This window comes from Acyrthosiphon pisum, chromosome A1, assembly GCF_005508785.2.
Source record: "Acyrthosiphon pisum isolate AL4f chromosome A1, pea_aphid_22Mar2018_4r6ur, whole genome shotgun sequence".
NCBI classification, from domain to species: domain Eukaryota; kingdom Metazoa; phylum Arthropoda; class Insecta; order Hemiptera; family Aphididae; genus Acyrthosiphon; species Acyrthosiphon pisum.
The window spans coordinates 45980989-46005039 of NC_042494.1; the positions used below are offsets into that span (position 1 = coordinate 45980989).

Here is a 24051-nt window from a genome sequence, read left to right on the forward strand (position 1 = left end):
CCTGTGATGATTATGAAAGTATAATTATGAAATCAAATTAATATTTGACTCCCAATATTTTATTATAAGAAAATAATATAAAAAATATTCAAAATATTTAAATTATTGAACTAAGATACGGTAGGTTCATGATTCTAATTTATAATCAAAACATTTACAGCTAAAAACTATATGGTTTTAATAACCCTGCAGGGGATGCCATGGCATACCCGGCATCCCCCCTGCGCACGCCTATGACAAGCACGAAGATATTATATCTTTAATCGTGGTCCAGAGTGACGACACCTTATCAATACACCTTGGTTACAAGGTATCTAAACGTTCATCTTAGATAATTTTTATACTAATCTAAGATCATCTAGATACATTTTTTTTATTGATAAAAATCACGAAATTGTACTAAATTTTTAAATATTTATACAGATTCTCAAACAAAGTTTACGGTTTATAAATATTGTCATTATTTTTATTTATACCATTATAATTATTATGTTCCTAGTGCCCAACTAAAATATACCAAAATTTATAACCATTTAAAAAATAATTGTATCTTTTTTTTATCTAGATAAAAAAGTATTTATCTTTATCTTTATCTAGATAAATATGAGTTAAGTTATCTTTTATCTCTATCTAGATACATTTGGGTTGCATTATCTTTATCTTTATCTGAATAAAAAATACTTATCTAATCCGAACACTGCACAAGACCCATATAAACAGAAATATAAGATGCTTAAATGCCTAGTTTTTACTCCTTAGAATTGATTACGCTCCAGCCCCCTTAATACCATCCATTATACAGTGACCCACTTGTAGCCTATTGTATAGCAGAGCGACATTCACTTTTTTAAATTTAAGTATAATGGAACCAAAAACAGAATTTTATCATTTATTCGAGAAACTGTTGTCCAAAAAACGAGAAGATAATTCATCTTATTTATCAAATGAAAAATACTTAAATTAAATTAATGAATTGAAATGTGGGAATAAATCTCGTTGTTTGAATAAATTTGAAATTATTAATATCAAAGGGGAAAAGAAACTCATGGGCGTAAACGCGTGAAAGATCAAACTATCAAAGAATTATCGACACTGACAAACGTACCTTACGCTTTCAATCCAATGTTACATTCAAAATAGCAGCGGGCATACGCCGGGGGATCGTATCATTCAATTGCCGATTTTCATTTAAATTGTGAAAACTCGACTTTCAAACATTCCCGCCTTCGAAACGAGACCGCCGCGCCATGATTCACAAATCTTTATCACCAAACCACCTCCTCCTACTCCGACCGAAATTTGATTTTGATGATATCTCGCTGCTATCAATATTGGGAAATCCGTCTCAGCCTCAAAAGTCAAAATTGCAATTTTAATTTTTAATACATTTTCATTATATTTATATTTATGTACTGTCATAAGTGTAATAACAGCTAGTATTTGACAATAAATTAATATATTATTGACCAGATTAGACAATATTCATTATTGTACGTGTTATAAATAAATCGTAGGTAGGTATTCGTTTTTAACTTTGTAACTATTTATAATAATTATTGTTGTTACTAAGAATCCATAATTCTGACTTGTGCACCATAACAATGCCTGAGAATTATAGCTGTGATCATTGTGAAAAAACATTCACGAATCGTCGACACTATGATCTGCACGTTGACGGTCATTTGCGCAACGTTTGTCGTGTTTGCGGATCATCATGCAACAGCCGCAAGATGTTGGTCGCTCATATGTCTACAGTCCATGGATCCAAATTGGAACCAATTGTGTTGAATTGTAAGTACTGTATGAAAACGTTTGTTCAAAAACGTTCATTGCACTTGCATTACAAGACCGTGCACAAAAACACGGGTACTATATGTCTTGATTGCGGACAGCCGTTTGACAGCAAACAAGAACTTGCTGATCATGTAAAAACAATTAAGCACGGTGATGGTTTCATATGCCATAAGTGTGGAGAAGTATTCACCCGAAACCAACAATATAAATTACATTTACAAGTAAGATTTTCTATCATTGCACATTTTTACGTTGAAGAATTTAATTAACTATTTTACCACAACCATTTATAGAGGCACGATGCATACTGTTGTTTCAATTGCAATGCACAATTTGCAAATTCTAAAAAGTTGAACAAACATTTGAAATTGTGTGTTTCAATACCACCGACCGACAACTATTCAAAAAATAAACAGTCAACCACAGGTATAACTAGAATTCACTTTTTGTAATAATTTATTTATATACCCTACTAAAGTACCCACTGAACGACAATGTTGATATTATTATATTTATAATATATTATATTTATTGAAGCGTAAACAACAATTATCTATGTTCAGTTTTCTTTTATTTATTCATAGTTGAAAATTAAAAGCTATTAATAAATAATTATAATTGAAGTACAGATTTCAAATAATAATTACACAGGGGTGGCAAATAGGATTTGTATCTATACTTGAAAACATAGTATTTTGTGTAAAAAAAAAAAAGTGTATTCCCTCAGGACAAATTCCTAATCAGGCTACTGAAGTTGACCTATTATCAAACTTATAGGATTATCTTTAACTAGCATTATTTATATTTATATGGCTTTTTTTCATACAATTTCAATTTTAATTGAAATATCATAAAAAAAGCCAATGTGTTAATACAGATAATTTTCTTAACTTAAAGTTTGATTATGGGTTAGAATTTTAATATTTAAGCTAACAAGTAACAACCCTACAGTACGCATTTCTGCAATGTTGCTTCTGGGTTTAGCTAGAAGAAACAAATAGTATGTTGCTATCTAATATCCAATTAATAAATGTATTAATTAAACAATAGACTGACTTGACATAGTCTGTCTTTATTTTATTAATACAAAGATAAATTTGCTATATTTTTTTATCATGTTTTAGATTGAATCTTAATATTCAAAACTTAACAAAAATAATTATTTTTAATGATTTAATCAGTTTAATTAAAAAAATTAACTTTCTTAATTGAATTTGTTTGCTTTAAGGTGTTGTATATGAATGCATTGAGTGTAAAAAGTCGTTCGAGAAAAAAAAATATTATAAACGCCATATGAAAACAGTCGTTCACTCAGGTAATAAAGTTGATAATCCATTTTATTGTGCTCATTGTCCAAAGATATTTTACTATAAATTTAATTTATCATCACACATGAAACAAGTTCATTTTAAACAGTACAATAATTATATTTGTAACTTGTGCGGGCGGAGTTTTCAGTATGGAAACAATTACAAAAGGCATAAAGATTCTCATATGCAAGTCAGAAACTATGTTTGTGAACATTGTGGTGCTTGTTTTTATCGCAAACATGCTTTGCTAGATCATCAAATTGCTATACATAATGAAGAAAAGAATTTTGTTTGCAATGTATGTGGTGATAATTTTAAATTAAAATCAATTTTAATAAGGCATATGGAAAATCATTCTGAAACCAAAAAATATGTATGCCATTGCAAACGTATATTTAAATTTGCATCCAATTTACGACGTCACCAAGTCAACATCCATAATCAAGTATATACTGAATCTGTTAAAGTAAAACGCTTTGTGGAAGATAATAGCCGTTCATCTCCATTGGCGGTCATGAACGAAGAAAAAGAAATACAAAGATTGAAACAAAAAAATATCAACCCCCTTCGATTAGAAGACAGTGTATCATATTCATTGATGGCATATCATGATAACTTAGATTTAAGTAGTGTTGATATAGCAGAGAGTGTACTTCAAGTCGCCTCTGCTTCAAATTACAAGATAGAATGTGAAGAAAATTCATGTTTCCCTGGAATTCACCCTCCTATTGAAACATCTCTAGTATGCAGTTTAAATGATGGTGTAGATTTGTCTCCTAATTCTTCACAGCAATACTTATCTGATTATGTTGTTCCACATCAGTTTCCATTTTTGAATATTTGAATGTTACAAAATTGCATTTAGGGATGTTTATTATTGATGAAACAAATTTAATGTGATGCAAAAAAATTATTATACAAAATATTACCAATATTAGGGTGTTAAACTAAGATGTACTTTCTATAGTCTACTTGACTTCTTATGCTTAATATCTTACTAATTTGGTTTTATATGAAATATATTCTTTAGGTATTATAAAAATAAGTGACGCTGAAATGCTAAAAATATACTATATATACTATTATTTAGTCTGTGACATTGTATATTAAGGGACCCCCACCACCCTACTTTTACTACATGGACCAGGGTCGTTATAGTCATAATACAATTTATAAATTACATATTGGACAATAAAAGAAATATATTTTCTCATAAGGTATCTGGTTGGTGTTTGTGCGGTCTTCTTGGAAGACATCTTGTGGTAGGCGCAGTTTTAGCCTAAAATTATGTTATTTCTCCAAATTTTGAAATGGGTAGCTTCTTTGGTTTTCTCTTGATTATTATGAATGTTTTTGAATATAAGGTATATAATAGTATTACAGATATAAAATTTTTTTGTTGTGTGTTTATTGGGCCTTTAAGACCATCCCATCTCACAACCAAGTTTCCATCCTTCTCTACCCAGTGCTAGATTTCTTTGGTTGGAATCCCCTCCCATCTGTTCAACATCCATTTTTATAACATCCTTCCAGCCCATTCTTGGTCTTCCCAGAAGTCTTTTGCCTACAGGATTTTGTTCAATCACTGCATGTAGAAGTAGATTTTGGTTCCTCCGAGCATGGCCAGCCCAACGTAGTATTCTTCTTCTGATAACCTTCAATCAATATGACGTCTGAACTACCGTATAATGTTTCCAGCTATGTTCTTTCTTCGTCTCCACTCCCCAATTATTTCGTCCTTGACTGAGCCATATATTGTCCGCAACACTGTACTTTCAAAGACAATGAATCTGTGCTCATCCATTTTTCTAAGTGACCTTATTTCTGATCCATACATTATAACCGGTCGTATCAGGGACGTATATAATTGTTCTTTCATTCTTCGTGATATTGCTCGTGAGCTTAGTAAGTCCATAGTAACATTTATTCCCAGCTGGGATTCTTGCTGCTACCTCGTTTGCTACATTACTTTTTTCAGTCAAAATAGTACCGAGGTATTTGAACTGTTCTACCCTTTTAAATTCATAGTGATCTATTTTTGTGGACTGACAAAATGGTAGCCTCCGTCTAATCAAAAACATATACTCCGTTTTTTCTTCGTTTACACATAGCCCTACTTTTGATGCTGCTTTATACAGCCTACTGAATAAAATCCTAAACCTATCCTGAGACTCTTCCATCAATACTATATCGTAATAAAAATTAGCAAAAGAAAATACCAATTGTAAAACCAACCTTGCTTTGTTTAGAATCTAAAATCTAAAAAACTGTAAACTTCTTTATGATGGATATTTTGAGCTTATTTTTAAAATTAACAAAATAAATGTCAAGAAATAAAATATTATATTTTGGAAATATAAAACGGCATATAGTAACAAGTATACAAATAAAGACTGAATATTGTTTAACACCTTAAAAACTGAATTATTATTGTATTGGATTAGTGAATTGTGTTAGATTAAAAAAAAAAATGTTAGTAAATTGATTAACAAGATTCTTTAACATATGTTTACATTTAAATGTAATATTTTGTTTTACATAGAAGAGAACTATTATTTTATAAGAATCTGTATTTTTTAGTTAAGATTTGTATGTATTAATTTTAGTTAGTGGTCTCCAACGGCTTCAGCTATGTTTTGGCTGAGAACTTGTGCGCTACCTATTAAATATATATTAACATATTGTATATATTTTAATATTATACTATTGTTAAAATGTTAAATAATTGTATACCTAAGCTAAACATTTATCAAAACGAGTGTGCAAACCCCTGTTGGTAATTTCAAATCTTATATAATTAAATTCAATTTTATTAGTTCAATGAACAGTTATCTATACTAAATCAATACTCATTTTGATAAGTGTACAATTTTAATTTTTCAACCAAAATTCAATTAAAATTTGAAGCCAATAAATTTTAAATAAAATTGTCTTTTATCAAGGAGTTGATTGTTTTATTATATTATAAGAGAAGAAAAGTGATAAAAATATAATACATGGTTTGTGGATGATTGGAATTTGGCGCCTACCTACAGGCTATAACAAATAATATTATGTTTTATAAAATATGAATACCTACAATTGTATGCAATAGAGACATTTGGCCACGTCCAATGTATAATATTTAAATTCTATTGTGTCTATCTTTCTGATTGGACAAACCAACTGGTGACTGTGTCTCTCCCATCAATTTTAAAATCAATGGTCTCTTCTAAATTAAACACATTATTACCATCTATAATTTAACATATCTTTCATCTGTATGCTTTCAAAATTATTCAATATTCTCAAATGTTTAGTATTATTGATTGTTGATGTATATACTATTATCTGCAGATTTGCTATACACTGTGGTTTGTAGATTGTACGGTTTTAGATATATCTACAACCACGTTAGTGATATTTAGATTTATAACTTATATAAAACAACCCTGCCAACTAGGACAATAAATACTATTACCTAGTAAATAATAAGTAACGAAAGTCACTGCCAATCGAGTACGAAGACCCAGAGGAATATATTATGATTTATGGTAATATTGTGCATAGGAAAAATCAAAAACCATGGGAGGAATAAACATTTATTATTTGGAAGGAGATCAAAGAACCTGAAATTACGCTATTCAATAGTTACTGAGTAATATTGTAAGAAACTGTAATACGATATATCATTATATTATTATGATATTCTCATATTGATAGCTTATAGACTAGGTATCTATTGTTATTGCACATAGCTCTGTCAGTAATCCAGATAATAAAATGTTTTTAATTCAAGACAATTTCCAACAGTAATTAATGTAAAATGGTTATTTATTCAAAAAAAACAATATAAAAATGTACCGAATTGTACAAGTCAAGTGAAGGCGCTTTGTTCAATCAAGACTGAACGACTATGGTACATCTGAAAAGTGAAAATGCTGTGCTGCAGACCTCCCTTATTACGTTAGATAAATAAAAAAATTTATCTTTTAATCTTACATAGATAAATAAAACTGTTATCTTATTATCTGCAGAATATTAGTCAATATTTTCATTGATTTCATTTAATTTTTTCTGTTTATCCATAACTTTTAATATTTTAAATTTAAAACAACCCGCCAGGCACCAAATGCCACAATTAGTTCACATTGTTCACAAGGCATCATCCGGACTGAGTAATAATAATCTGCATTTACTATTATAGTATTATTGCAATAAATTGTGTCATTAATTCATTAAACGATAAAATTAAGTGTCCAGATAATTTAAAATGCCCAATATATTAATATGTGTTAAACGTTCCTTTTTTTAATTCAAATTTATTAATTTAATCTATATTGTATTTTTATATAAAATTATAAATAATATTAACTATAAAGTTATGAATATATGTAAATACAATATGCATTATAATTTAATTTATAAAGTCTTTAAAAAACTGTATAAATGTATAACTATCTGTTTTTTTACCCAGATAAAAAGGAAATTATCTTATCTTTTATCTAGAAAGTGCAATGTAAATATTTTGATTTCTCATTTATTAGTATGATTTTCAAGAAGAAAAATTTGAAACGTATCGGTGTGGAATAGTTAATTACCGGCTCGTATCAAATTCTGAGTCTGATACATATTGCTTGTATATTGCACATGTAACTTCTTGAGTGCTCTTGAACTCAAATTTCCTCCTTGAAAATCTTGTATGTACTACCTTTTGTATACCTACTATCAGAAAAATAATATTGTAATAACTAATCTAACTAACAGGTATCATATTATAAACGTTATAAACTATTAATATACTTATACATACTTTGAAACGATTAATCTCAAAAACTATGTGACTGATTTAGCTAATTCTTTTTTGTTGTGTTCATTATTGTCAGGAGTTGAGAGTGTTAAGACAAGGTTTGTATGCAAGACAATTTTTCAAAAATCTACTGGAAAAGTAGGAGATCTGGTAGGTAAAAATACAATAGCGGCGCCGTCTGTCATAATATATTTTTGTTTATTGTAAGGTTACTTGCTATTGGTTATGATTGAATATAATTTTAGACCTGTATATTATATTTGGTCAAAACTCAAAACCATTTTATAACTTGGTAAAAATGGTACCTATTCTTAATGCTAACTCTTCGACCGGCCCCCCGGGAACCTACACATTCACATAATAAACAAAGAGTTACTAAAAAATTCGTAATTAAGTAAGTTACGTCTTATCCGCAGGTGGAATCAATACCTGAAAATATACTGATCGTATAATCACAAGCGTGTCTAACGGGCAACGCTGGGCGTTATATTGGTACCTAATTAATATAATCGAACATGTCCTGACTGACTCACTGACTGATAAACGTGGATCCTAAATAATGACAGCTTAACTCTTAAGGCTTGTAATTTTCACGGTACCTATTATAATATAAGGCCGTTATTATTATTATTATTATAAGTCCGAGATAATATTATAGATGGGATTATGGGAATGGTGAAGTGTATGGTGATACGCAAATATTTTATACTCGGACGAAGCCGGGTCATTCAGCTAGGAAGTATTATAAAATTAAAAAGCTTTTGTACAGCTCTGAATTTATTCTCTAGAGCATTAAAAATAAATAACATTAATAAAAAAAAATAAATTGTACATACCTATCTACTGCATTTATAATTTAAGACTACTGGTTAAGGCCCGTATTACAATAGTTGAACTCCGGTTAAACCACCGAATTCGGCCGGTAAAATCAGTGGTTCAAGTGTAACCGAGGTTAAAACTATGATTGTAAGACGGGCCCCAAGTGTTAAGGGGGCTGGAGCGTAATCAATTCTAAGGAGTAAAAACTGGGCATTTTATATTTCTGTTTATCTGGGTCTTGTGTATGTGTTGAAAGTAAATGAACATTAGTGTGCGTAATTCATAGTACTGATCACGTTTTATAGGGGCATCATAGTGGTCGGGATGTACGTCTGTAATTTTACCTACGCGCATGCACATGTCAACATATATTGCTTTATAAAATGACAAACATTTTTTTTCAAAAAATACTACCTCTGACTTCAATCACTACGTTCAGTAGGATGTTCCAATTTTAATTTTGAAAGCAGATTTTATTTTCCTCTAAATTTACTATGCTTTAACTGTCGTACATTCTTCATATTCTATATCAATGTATTTAAATTTGAATTATGAATATGATCTTTTTTTACTCTTTTTGTGAGTGAATTTCTAAGTAAAAAAAAAAAAAAAAAATCAGAAAAATGAAATTTTCAAAGCATAGATAATTCAGTGACAAATTCAAATTTGCTTTCAAAATTAATATCGGAACATTATATTGGGCGTAGTGATTGAAGTCGTGAGCTATGTTTTCGACCAAAAATGAATCACGCTCCAGTCCCCTTATACTAGTGTTTATATATATTTTATAGAAATTATTAATAGATAATAGGAAGTTAGGATTATTATTATTATAATATATTGTTATCATTTTTTTTATCAACGTTCAATACAAATTAAAAGTTCAAATCTGGGGGGGGGGGGTGATTTCGGACCAGGGGAATTTAAAAGTACCAGCCCATTTACTAATTTGCAAATTTATTAATTATTACTATATTCATCGATAAAAGTTTTGAACAGCGTATGTTTACTATATCTTACATATTAACAACAGTCTAAATAGGTATATTATTTTTATTTTTATTAATTATTCTTCAAGAAGATATTGAGCCCCACTAAACATGTTCGACTTATATAACATAATACATGTGAATAATTTGAATTATTAATGTTACAATATTTTTATATTTAATTAGAGATCTTTTTCAATAATGGTGTGCTTTTAGACGAGTAGTTGAGTATTTTAATAATTTCATCATTATCCATTTCGTATAGAACATCCTTTTCGTTTGCCATGAGTAGGGCTAGGATTTTGTAGCATTTGCATTTTCTTTCATAGTACTACCACAGATTATATAAACAGATTAATATGTAATCTGTGATACTACAGGACATAGCTAATCAAAAACAAAATTCGATTCATTCATCACAGAGTTCAAATATGCAGTTTTGATTTTGATTTTCTTATGATATTCATAAATAAATGCTTTTTTGGTACATTTTTGTCAGTTTACTCGCTTTTTAATTAGTTTTTGTTAATTATACGTATATTTTACATTTCTAGAACATTCACGTACATATTTATGCTTGCAATTTCATAAGTTAATATACTTGAGCTAATTTTATTAGAAAATATTTGAGCTAAGTTTATTAGAAAATATTTGAGCTAGCTAATTTTTATTAAAAAAATAGTATTATCTACTAATCTACGTAATTGTATCACCTATTTTATATTTTAAAATTTTATTTATAAAAACGTACTAAATTTTTAAAATTGGATATTTTTACCTACCTATAGATTCATTATAAATTATTATTTATTATACACTAGAGACGACACAACACGACAGACGACGTACCTAGCTGTGAACCTGACGTCCCTACATTAGGGTATTCGATACCCCGACTTTTTTTAAGGAGTTCAATATACCCAGGCAACTTTTTATGTGCATGTGGATGTGGCTGATGTAAATGTTTGCGTAGTTAGTGATCATTATTATGTGTAAAAGAAATGGCGCAGCGCTTCCACATGTGCGCACTGCGCACGCACATGCCAATAACGTACCACACGAATATTATAATTATTATGCTTTTTTCGTCAAAAATATATAAAACATATTTGAATTCGACATGAAATTACTCGAAAACGGCTTCCTTACATTTTTAAATTGATTTTTTTCAATTCAATATTATTAACATTTGAAAATTCCTGATATTCAAAATTTAAAAACTAATTTAATTTTGAAGGATTTAGGAGCTAATTTAAAAAAAAAGTTGAAAAGTTATTTTCATATAAACGCTTGAAGAATTCAAATATTTTTCAGAAGTTTCATCTGATGACTATAGGAGTCTGTATACAATTGGCACAAAATATAGGAATATTTTGGTAGAAGACATAGACTGGATTCGGTCATCTTACCGTTCACTCAACTTTCTACAGTGAAAATGCACATGCGAACTTAGTTATATCTGTTTGTTAGGATAGAAACGAGTCTTAAGGATAATATAGGTTCAATATAGTCTCTGATCGGATAACTAGGATACGGAGAACACAAATGGGAGAATTAAACGAGATCCGAGATCTAAAAAATGTCCATAAAACACCACGCGGGTCCGACCCTCAATTTCGCATCGGGTACCTCTACCAATAAATATTCTTAATATTGTTTGTTCGGACATCGAAAATTACCCAATATATACCTATAAAATTCGTGTTGTTACTTGCTATAATATCCCACGAGGGTAATAGTAATATGTTACAGGCGTTATTGGCGAGGACGATTGCGACGACGACTGCGACCACGACAAGCAACGATACTACGACGGCGGCGGATCGATTTTTTCGGTTTTGGACGGTCGACGGCGACGCGCGTGTGTGCCGCGGCGGATGTGTGACGGCGCGCGTACGGTCTACGCGGACGACGGCGGCGGTGGCCTAGGCCGAGACGCCACGGCCGCCCGAGCCCGAGTGGCAGTCGTAGTACCGGTGTGCACGCGACCGCACGCACCCAAAGCGCGTCGGGGCCGGCCGTGATAGGGATTCGCGCGCGTTTTACCGACGACGTCGACGATCGGGTGGCGTTCGTAGCGCTGTTATTATTTTTGTTTTTTACATTTTGTAATTTTCGTTCGTTGTAATAATTATTATTCCAATTTACAACGGTCATTATACATCACGATAGTTAATGGTCCGCGTGAAACGAGCCGGTCGTCGGAGCCCGTTCTAATAAATGACATCGAACATCGTACAACCCGGCGGACGCGATGAGAACGTCTCAGTCGACGGTAAATGGCCCGATACAATATATTATTATTTATTATTATATTATTACACCTATACCTATACGTACCTATAGTACACATGTTCGACGGTACATCTATAGGGCGAAGTGGTGAAATTGTGCAAAAATAATAAAAGCAATTCGTTGCATTGGGCACCAAATGTATACAATTTATTTTGTAATTCTTTCCTTACAATATATTTGTTACGATCCAAGTAAATTTTTTTTATGATAACTCCTAAAGATTATAATTACTTATTAAGTATGTTATAATCAAATTTTAAATTTCTTTGCAAGAAAATGTTTCCGTCGATATGTGTATGTACCGGGGGCAAACTTAAATTGTCTCGTACTATTTAATGGAACGAATAACATTAATTTCTGTGAGAACGTTTAAAAGCTACCAAACCGCTACATTTCTACTTTTTTGGCGGTAAATTATGAAAACAATTGAAAAAATACCATGTTATTAAAAATAAATTTTACTAAAAAAATATTTATTAATATTTTCCACAATTTCTAATTCTAGCCTTAATCCATTCTATAATATTCAAACATTAAACAGTAGAGTATATTTACTGTACCTACCATTATTAATATAATAAAGATTTTTTTTATATTTATTATTTATACCTAGGTATTTAAGTACTATTAATAATGTCATAGTACCTATACGGCTATACCTATATTACGCATTGATTTTTATTCAAAAGCGTAGGTATTTACTTACTATAATTACTATACGTACTATCATAAGCGCAACTAGGGTTAAAATACTGGGGTGGGCAAACAAAACTGTTAATTTAAAATAACCCATAGGTGGCTCATATCTCAATCAATAAGGGATACTTTTGGGAGGGCTAAATCTTAGTTATGGAGGGCTAAGCCCTAATAACGTAATATATAGGTACCCACCTATAATTCGCTTATGCATTCGGTCATTTTTGTGTAATATTTATCAATTCGAAAGCCTTTCATCTGATTTTCTTTAAGGCAAATTAATCTTTTTAGGACCGCCACCCAAATATCCCCCAATAACCTTTCACGACCCACATATGGTTTTAAAGAATAAAATACATTCATCCCTCTGCTCAGAATCTAAAGGTAGAAAAAAAAAATATATTTGTAAATTAATTGTTTTATTATGAGGCGCACGTGAAGTGTGCACTTGTTTCCTGGTATGTTTCATAACAATCTGAGATATTTTCAATCGCAAAGTGTTCGACAATTATCGCTTGTTTCGGGATTATATACAGCTTAAAAAACATAATTATCTCGCGATCCATAGTTTGAGAAGCACGCTGCTAAAATCCCTAAGGTAGGGATTTATAAAATTATTTAAACTATAACGAGAAACAATACTAGTTAAAAAAAAATGAAAATTTGTATCTACACCATAGACAGTTTTAAAGCAATTTGTCCATCTCCTCAACTTAGACGATCCAATGTCAAAGAACATTCGTTCAAGTAACGGCGAGAGTTTCAATTAAAATTAAGATCTAAAACGTACAATGACAAGCTTTAATTTATATAATGAGAATTCATTTTGTCAGTTATATTCAACATTTCTGCTTTTACATTTAATTCTAATTCACAGAATGCTCATGCCAAATTAACTCGTACATTTTGATTCATAAAACAAACATAATATACTAATTATAGTAATCAGTACCTACCTAATTACTTTGTGTCACCAACACGGAGCGAAATTATAGTTGCAATAAAAAAGCCTAACTGCCGTCAATGTATAAAATGCATAAAGCAGTTCACTTTTTGTACACAAAACAAGTTGTTACTAGGTAGGTATAAAGCCATAAAGGCCAGTAATATAAAAAACAATGAATTGTCGGTTTTGATTTTTAAAATCAATGTCAACGAAAAATGTCAAATTTATTTTATAAGTATTCGTTTTTTGTATTTATGTATTTAAATGACCTAAAAACAACCAGGTGTACAAATCTGCATTTATATTCGTATAACCATGTACACTGTCAGGGGTCCCGACATACCGATTGCGGTCAGGCTGCGTTTGAGAATTTTTTTTCTAGCTATATGATAAATAAAATACAGAAATCCCCTCATTAAACCACTATACCACTCCATTGTATCTTTAGTACATACGATTTATTATTCAATATTGTTATTTTTAATTTGTACAATTAGTTTGTGTAAGTATACAATTTTTGTTTCGGTAAACATTTTGATCGAGCTTATTCAGAAAAAATACTTTTCTCTATAATATTATATACGGTGTTTAAAAAAATTTTAAACAATAATTTTATTGTATGAAGTTTTTTATTTTCTATAGTTAATTTACTCTGTTGACAAGTAGGTACCTACATTTAATATTCAATTTGATTTATTTGGGAAATGTCGAATTCGATTTGAATAATATATAAATGAATGTGAAAGTGAAACCTATATTCATTTTTTACGAGCACTCCACATGTTTTGATAAAAAAAAAACATGTAGGTATCATTGTACAACCAATAGTCACCTAAGGCGCTTTTACTCCTTTTCAAATTACAATTTATATTTATATAATGCATTTCGACAGAATGTTTAATTATTTTATAATATACATTTCTTGATATTTATAATTTAAAAATAATCTACGTAATATTTAAAGAATAAACGTATTAAATCTAGTAAAAAAAAAACAACTAGTTTATACTTAACTAGCTGAACCCGTGCACTTCGTTTCCGTTAAATATATCAACTCTATATGACTCAAACTTTGTTCAATTCGTTATTTAATATTCGGTGTATGGTGTTCAAAATTTATCTTAACTTTTCTGTTGCCCGGAATAAAAATTCTGATTCGCAGCAGTAGGTACATTATCAGGTAAGCAATCTACCTGCGGTAGATCGCGGACCCCGTGTTGTTTGTGCGTAAGTGTATGATTTAACTCTAAAGTATCAAAGTTATACCAAGTTTGTCGTTTTTACTTAATTTCACCTACAGTGGATTGATATAAGCAATTTATACAAAATCCTATCCTAACCTAACTGTATTAAAATCCGATGAATAATAAAAAAACAAATTTAACCTATCTTCTTCCCAGAGGTCTAGTCTACCAACAAACATTAATTTATATATATATCAGTGGCATATATAGGGGGAAGGCTACCTAGGCCAGAGTCCATAGTGAAATTGCAAGTTCAATTAAAGCATTGCTTGTATAATGTATATCAACGCTGTTTACAGTTTTTCACCATGTTTAAAATCGTTTTGAGGAATCAACAAGGAAATGTTAGATTTTCAGGAATTGCTTTGATGACTGATGTTGAATTCATAGTAAGATAACATTAAAATACATAATATGAAACTGTCAATATGTTTTAAAAAAGAATAAGAAAATTAAATTGCGCAATTTTTATTAGTATTGTAGGTACATGTCATAATTTATTATAACCACCCAGTTCCCAAAAAAATATAAAGTTATGGCTAATGTTAGTCGTTCTATGCTTGACTAGTGATAAATTGGTCCATAGTGAAAATAATTTTTATATACGCCACTGATATATATATATATATAACTATATAAATACACGGACTGTAACTATACAAACTAAACTCTGGAACTACTTATCAAATCTTATATGTATATTGACAAAAGATAATAATACAAATCAACAAACATTCACGATTAACCAATAGCAAACAATATATAATACACCAGTGGATTTTCCTAAAATTTTGTTTCATGTAAACCTTCTCCGTGAAATACTCTTTCGTTTAAAAAAATCAAGAAGATCTGATAAGTAGTTCCAGAATTTAACCTATACAGAGATTTTCATTTCACATTTTTATAGATAGATATTGTATTATAATTTATATTTAAAAAGTAAAGCAAATAGTTTTTTTTGTATTATTAAAAACCCATGACAACCATTTATAAACAAAAATTTCCCGTTTGAGCACCTCTCGGGATTGGTTCTCTCCCTTTTTAAATTAGCTTATCTTTTAAGTTGGACCAAATTACAGACAGTGTAAAAAATTTCATCAAGATCGGTCCTGTATTATCGGAGTTTATCCCGGACAAACATTGTGACATTTTGAGACAAAGTCTGAGATTTTTATTTATATATAAGATAGATATTAATAAATTGATAAACTGCTAAACCGAAATTTTCATCGGATTTTAAGATCGTCTTTATGAATTTACATTATAATTGCTATAGGTATAAGTGGTAGGTATTTATTAAAATGTTGAAAAGTTGTAATAACTGAAAGTAAATATTTTGAAATAACTTTTAGCAAGAACATTATTTGTTGGATGATGATGCGCTTGAAAAGTCGATATGTATATAAATTAAAGACATTTAAACAAATAATTGCATTTTACATTAACTCAGAATTATTTTTGTAATCATTTTTAATTTTTATTGACATGTCTTAAGTTCGTTAAAAAATATTATATTATTAATTTCTAAGTTTGATAATTAGTCGCACAATAATTACCATGCCTGTTCGTATGTTATTAATTTTTATTGATGTAAGTTTAATTCTTTTAAATTGAATTTATATTTTAATCTAAAAATTAAATTGTTGTTTATTATACACAGCACGTGAAATATTGCGTTACTCCCTCGCGAGAGCAACAATATTATAGTAGTTATTATAATACAATTAAAGTGGACGACTATTGTTATTACTTATACCTAACGGAAGGTGGAAGCTATAAGAAAATATTGTTTGAGAAAAGTCAATGTAGGTACCTATTATTTAAATGGTAAAATGTCAATATACTTTCACTAGGTACCTAACGATAGGTACAAACGATCGGCATTTCGACATATTCAATTTTAGTTTCAAAACATTTTCCTAAAGCTTCCCTAATATACTAATTTAATACGAGGTAAAATTGAGTCATGCACTCATGCGCTGCTCATGCAATGATAGTTAATTTTGAAAATATTGAAAATTTAATTGTAAGTTTTTATACTATCTAAAATGTTATATACATATTTTATAATATATTGTAAACTAAACAAATTAATTGTAATTTTCTATTCAAATTTTTAACAGTCAATGCAGGTACTAGCTACTCAATATATTCGCTTTGATGTATAAGGAAATAAATAAAAAGCAAAAAGTATTGAAATCTTATCGGACATATATAGATTATGTAAATTTTGTATATGTTATACCTAATATGAACGGTTTATTATTTTAACTGGATACTTTTTTTTCAGAAATGATTGCTTATTGAGTGGTTTATGGTTTATAAAGAGGATTATAATATTATACTTAAGCGTATTTTGTATTTGTGAAATATTCGATATTATTTAAATTACGGATGATTCACAAACCTAGTGCATTATGAATATTGGTTATTGCGTTATTACTTTATTAGTCTTATGTATTTTCAAACAATTTTTTTCGTTTTTTTTTTTTAGTATATTTTTCAAATTGAGTTACATAACATAATATGTAAATACGATGATACTTTCATAATATTATTACTTATTTAATTTTGGTAAAACGAAGCAAAATATTTAGTTTTGATGCTTTATGGGATATTACCTATATGATAATAATATAATGTTTAATATCAAGCTTTTATAGAGAATTTTCATTATTGAACATTAGAATCATTATACAAAATTATATTGTATAAGTAAAATAAAAATTACAAATATGCTGCATAAATGATTATAATTTCTACGAATAATACATTTTTTTATAAATATTAAATTCTGTTTGAAGTCGTAATAATTAAATATTGCATTCTGTGATTCATAACAAGAATCTAGGCCGTTCGTCTAAACTAAAATCGTATCCTTTTGTTAAGTTAAATTTGTTTAAGTATAGCATTTAATACAATTCTATCTGTTTTTCATATTTTTAATAAATGTATTTATTTTACCAAAACATTAATTCTACATTTGATCGTGAATCATTGAACAACAAAATTGCAAATTCCCCATGCTAAAATTATTTATTAATTTAAACTCTGACTGTCTTATAATTATAATATAATGTTTCTGTATATGTGTGCTGAACAAGTGTATGACATTGATTTCATGTGCGAATGACTTTGATGGGTTAAATTTGATACATTGTAATATTTATTTTGATTAAAAAATATGTCTGGTTAGGTATACAAAACCTCGTAGGTATAAAAAAAATAACTGAATTCTTTTTTAGTTAAAAATTAAAAATATCATATTATAATTTATGTTATATTTTTGGTCTAAAATCATAAATTCTTATAAACAATTAATATAAAATGTATAACATCAATATATATGTAATTATGTATCGGTAGAATATTTTCAAGTGTCTAATACGAAACGTCTAGTCCTCAAATACTGCGTCTTTCATTAAACCGTGTCCCAATTGTCTTAAGTTTTTATAACCTATAACACGATAGGTACGTAATAATAATATAACAACTGCAGATCAAGCCGTATATTTTCGAATGTCCTCTGAAATTGTGACGATCGATACAATAATTAATGATAATATATAATATTGTGCGTTTGCTTGCGTGTACAAGCAAATAGGGGTAACTACTTAAATTGTTAATCGTATTTAGCCAGAAGTAGGTACCTACTTTACCCGATCAGCTTGTCCGGTATAGTATGTTTCGAATTCACAAACAACGTTCAATATCTATGAATATGTTCCTCTGGGCAAGCTTCTAATCTCCCGGTCTTACTATATAATATTATACGTCATATAGTCTGCGCTATATTATCAGTTGCAGTCATTAATTTTAAAACGTTTCACCGCATCGAAACCAATTGAAAACAATCACTCCAACTCTCTGTATCTCTCTCACAAACAACAACTATGATAATATATTATAATATATATATTATTACTGTCGGCCGAATGGCGCTGGAATCTGTAAGGACATCGTTGCACGTAGACACGTAGGATAATGGTATAATATTATTATGGTGTATGAAACCACCACCCAGAGTATCATAACATAAATCTCTAACCTGCTAACCTAATGTTACCGTTCAGCCTGACCTGGCTCGTCGACTACAACTATGTAATAAATAATAATAAAGACTTATTATTGAATAAATTCAGTATTCAAAGTTTTCAAACACAACTGGTTGTAGATGATAAAAGATATAATTAATATTCTAAAATATAATTTCTACTATATAGACGCAGGTGGTATTTATTATGAGTATACTATATAGTATATACCTATCGGTAGGTATTTAAATACTTTTTTTTAAATTTTAAATTCATTTCAAATACAACTTTTTATATTTTATATTTAAAAATATTAATTACAAACATTTTTCAGAATATTATACCCATGAAAATCGAATGGATCTTTCATTAGAAAATTATGTGTATATATATAGGTACTTACAAAGTCTAGAAGGAGAATGATGCTGATTATTATTTTAAATACCTAATTATGCTTCTTTAATAACTTATATATTATTAAATAAGTAATTAATAAAAAATATTTAATATTTAAGTATAAATTATACAAACGGTTTTTTATAAATTTTAATTTTTACCCTTATTTTACTCTACCTAAATCTTAGACTTAAAAATAAAAAAGCTAACATGGTCAAGGAAATTTAAAAAAAAAAAAAAATAATGAAATACTTTTTGAATGTATTTGCGGTAATTGTAAGCCATATTATACTATTTATTATTATACTTTTATACGGGTTTGTCGTGACGATTATAGTCTGTCCTTTAAGCATAGGTCCCTCCACACAACCACCTGAAACCCGGGGGTTACCGACTCGCGATCGTGTCTGTGACCCAATAAGCACATAATATTATACCCGTTAACGGTATTATCGTATTAATTCGTTACTACTTACTACCATCGACTATATAATATAATTCACCAGTCGACCGAATAACGACGGGGTATTTAACGACATGTAAGACACATATTATTATAGTTTTCATAATTTATCGTATAGTTTGCACATTCAATAATAATATTCTAAACTCTAAAGTGGCTCTCGGCGAGGAAGGGACTAATTTATTGCACGACGCGTCTCGCGTTTGATTTGCACGTCCGCAGAAGATGAAGTCGACACGAAGACGCGCGAGAAAGGCACTTTTTTCACCTCGTAAACGGCAATCTGTATGGTTAATCAGTCGTTTTAAAATGGATATTACATAAATTTATATTTTCGTCATATAATAAAGAATATAAAAGCTCGATAATTTTCGGCATACTCTCCCGCCCCCCGCCCGTGTCAAGTTATATTGTCCGTGAAAATTGGATAAATACTCATCATTGGTCGAAATTGAATTTCATTGTTTGATATTTATTACTGCAGTAGGGCGTATTGGTAAACTCCATTGCGTGATTTGAATGGTTTTTTATATTCCTTTAATATTTATCGTCGTTCCGCAGTGTTGTCTCCGAAGTTTTTGATTCCGATAGCGTATTTAGTAAGTTATAATAAGAAGATTCGACAGCGATGGCGGGAATTAGTTTTAAATATCGTATAATGTATTTATTATTCAATTAAAAATTGAGTGAGTTGCAATGAGATGTTTATTCTGTCGCATTTATTTTAAGAAACGCCAAAACTATATGCTCAAACATTTTAACTCGCGATTGCTTTCAAAATCAGTCGATTATTTTATTCTATAGCCGTTCTTTCAGATTTACCAAACACTACATACGTACTTAGTAGTGGTGGATAGTGGATATATCCTAGTTCTGGGGGGGAGGGTGAATTTCAAATCCACAGAGGTAATGACGTTCAGCGGCCCCCTCCTTGCCGCCGATAATCACAGCTGGTACCTACCTAGCCGAGTAAACATTTTAATTAGGGTGTAGGTAAGTACTTGGATTAAACACAGTATATTAATTCAAACGATTAAATGAAATTCTTGCGTAAGAAATGGTTTTCAATTTATTATGAGAACGTATAATAACGCACAAAGGAAAATGTTATCCCCGTCTCTTACATACACGCTTAACGTAGAAATAAATAATAAGCAAGCCTTCGCGCGTAGTAGTCTCGGTATATATAACGAGATTTTTTTTGTAATTAGCATTGACCTACGATGAAAAATAATCATAATGTGAAGCATTTCCCTTTTACTCGATTCTATATTATTACGTCACGATATTCGACGCGCGTACTATCGCGGATAACGATCTCGTTGTTCAGTAATAGTTATAGTATAGTGGATTTGCGATAGCTGTCGACGCCCAAAAAGCGTGAAGCTAAACATTATAATATTATACTTCGGATATATATATATACTATATAGAGCGACGCGACGGGTTGTATTCGTATCCCGCCGATATCGGCTGCACGTGTCTCAGCATGGCAATTTTTTAATATTCAATTATCAGTATATATTAAAATCCGTCCATCGCCAAATCTCTGGGGTCTCAATAGGAATTCTCACAACGAGCTATAAATCCACCGCGTTCCTGGAACATCTGCAAATGTTGAAACGTTAGCCGATTTCGTGCCTGAAGAGGTTGAAGAGGGAGACTATAGCGTATAACGACACTCTCAAGTATACACTCTCTAAGGTATTTTATGGCCGCCTATATTATTATTACAACAGCAGCTGATGGACCAGATTGGTACATTTTTCTACATCACCCTAATCGCAATTTTATCGGTTGATTGCATCGTTGACAATCTATATGGAGAAAAAGCGGATGTTCGAATCCTCCCGCAGTCACGGACTCGCGGATTTCCGCACGAAATTATCATATAAATGACTGCAGTACGAGTTCAAAAGTCGAGACGTCAATCATCGTCTTTTGGACGTCTATAAATGAATAAAAGGAAAGTAGACGCAGAGAGTATATTTTGCGTTTTGTTTTGACGGCTGTGACGTTTAAAGCCGGGTTCACACTGTGACGCGTAAAATAATTAAATGCAGTTATCAATCGATACCGTTGAATATATTCAATTTTTGACCCCGTGGTTACATGTATCATTTATGTGCGGAAAAGTGATAACTAAAAAAAAAAAACGATATTATGGGATCATCGGGTACAATATTCATATCATTGGTATTGCATAAAAACATAAAAACACAAAACCACACGTCACGGTGTAGTGTAAATCCGGCTTAACGTTCGCATTCGTGAAACTTTTACGGTTTTCTGGATAGGCTTTGGCGACGTCGGTAAATATTTAGAACATGGCGAAGCCTGCATGATGTACCATGCATATACACTGTTCGTTCTTTTCGAAAAATCCTGTGGCTAATGTTTTCTGACTTAGGTAACTGAAACTTTTGTGTTGTCAAAATATTTCCATTCTACTCGTTATGTACCTATACCTATTATGTACTCGTGAGTGTATAATAATCAAGCTGAAATTTAAGTAACGTACAAAAAGATATTTAATTCCAAAAGAACCTTCTGGACAGAATGATACATAAATACATAAATACATAATAATAATAATAATATTATAGTGATAGCTGTTGAGCATTTGTCTCGTTTCGCTTCCATTGGAGCTGCGCTATTATTGTAGTGAAATTATCTAATATTGAATTTGAATGAAATAACAAATCGTCATACTCAAAAAATGAGTTTGAGATGTGCTTGGGTAGTTGAGTTAAAATCAAATTCTTCTTTTATCTACCTATTTAGGTAGCTTTTTTTTGAAGCTATCAAAAATAGTAGGTATAGGTAGTAAAATATTACGTCCAGTCGAAAAACATATAATAATGAAATAAAACATCATAATATAAAACCAATACGGCATTAGACTATTAGAGGTACATTATTCATTACTATTCACTCAGAACATAAAGGGGAATATAAAATATAACGTAATAAATAATATTCGGAGTTATCAGTAATCACTAATCACTAATCAGTATAATACAACTGTATTGGTATGTCGTTTATAAATCGTTTTCTGGTTGAATATTTTGTTGACTTTTTAAAATTATATGACATATTTACACGTGATATCGTGATTTTCATTAAATAAATGAGCATTTAAAGAAACTTAGAATTACGATTCTGTCGTTGTAGGGACACGCATTTTGTTAATATTGTTCCCATCGTTAGATCACTTGAAATTGAAACACTACATAATATTTCAATTTGTATTTCATTTGTATTTCATTTATTTATATTTCAATTATTTAAATTTTTCAATTTCATAATATGATATTTAGCCAGTAGCCACATACACACAGTTTTATTTTATCATGAATTTATGATCAATATTATATGAGTCACAGACTAAGACATATCTAAGGTATATCTTAGTCCGTGCCTATAGTTAATAGTTATCAGCATTAAAGATATTTTGACAATTGATAATTTTTATTAGATTAGACGTTATCGATCTCGTCTCTACTTATTATTAGTAGAACACAACAATATTATACCCGGCACGCCTTGGTTTTATCGTATTTCCGATGAGATATCAGTAAACTTATCTGCTGGTAAATTCCAACAATTATATACGCGCAAATTATATACGCGCTTAAATGTACCTATTGGTGACGCAAATTACAAGTAGTTAAATCGGCGCAAAATACCATTTCTCGTTGTTTTGTATTTTATATTTGTCGATTAAGAGGAAAGCTTTTTGCCTTTTTTCCTGGATATTTGATTAATTGAATAAACATTTTAAAAACAAAAAAAGTGGGTAAGTGGATGTCGCTCTGCTGTACAGTAGGTTACAAGTGGGCCACTGTATAATGGATAGTATTAAATTTGAATTCAATGATATAATATCACTGTATAAGAAAAAATATTAAAAGTGGCATTCGGGGACTGCCGCGATAAAGCTATTGCATATTAAATAAATAAAAAGTTGATATGATTTTAAATTTTTTTATTATTCTATTTATTCAGGAATTTGTATCATAGAAACTATAGTTTATGTTTTTATTGCTTTAATATATTATATTTTATATATATTATTATAAATATATAAAATTAATAATATATTATTATATATTATCTGTATATATAAAAAGACTTGTCCTGGGTGATTCATCATCGCCTAGCCGGAACTGCTGAAGCTATGGATATGACATTTTCAGTAAATGTACTTATTACTATGTATAGGCGCACTAAGAAAGGATTTTTCGAAATTCGCATTTTAAAGAGGCGCTCAAAC

At 30.0% G+C, this 24051-nt stretch overlaps 2 protein-coding genes across 8 annotated transcripts in view; both read left to right on the forward strand.

Annotated features, from left to right (window-relative positions):
- The first annotated feature begins 1303 nt into the window (after positions 1-1303).
- Positions 1304-5182, forward strand: LOC100572746 (gastrula zinc finger protein XlCGF57.1). 3 transcript variants are annotated; one of them, XM_008189252.3, is made up of 4 exons: positions 1304-1514; positions 1571-2015; positions 2088-2220; positions 3023-5182. In XM_008189252.3, exons 2-4 carry the CDS (start codon positions 1602-1604, stop codon positions 3946-3948), a joined length of 1473 nt encoding a protein of 490 aa, XP_008187474.1. In that variant the 5' UTR covers positions 1304-1514; positions 1571-1601; the 3' UTR covers positions 3949-5182. The 3 variants fall into 3 exon arrangements, with proteins under 3 accessions (XP_008187474.1, XP_003247521.1, XP_016663482.1); XM_016807993.2 differs by having other exon boundaries at positions 1305-1514; positions 1619-2015; XM_003247473.4 differs by having other exon boundaries at positions 1304-2015.
- A 6477-nt stretch (positions 5183-11659) lies between these two features.
- LOC100160521 (multiple C2 and transmembrane domain-containing protein) overlaps positions 11660-24051 on the forward strand; it is a 78118-nt gene continuing 65726 nt past the window's right edge. For all 5 annotated transcript variants that reach the window (XM_029487156.1, XM_029487154.1, XM_003247475.4 and 2 more), the window contains exon 1: positions 11660-11976. In XM_029487156.1, the coding sequence (XP_029343016.1) occupies positions 11956-11976 (21 nt within the window). In that variant the 5' untranslated portion in view covers positions 11660-11955. The remainder of the gene's footprint in view (positions 11977-24051) is intronic.

Bases quoted from the DNA above. Each gene is read 5' to 3' on its own strand.
- LOC100572746 (XM_003247473.4), top strand. From the start codon at position 1,602: ATGCCTGAGAATTATAGCTGTGATCATTGTGAAAAAACATTCACGAAT. The intron at 2,016-2,087 runs GTAAGATTTTCT...AACCATTTATAG, and splicing joins AATATAAATTACATTTACAA to AGGCACGATGCATACTGTTG. The intron at 2,221-3,022 runs GTATAACTAGAA...GTTTGCTTTAAG, and splicing joins AAATAAACAGTCAACCACAG to GTGTTGTATATGAATGCATT.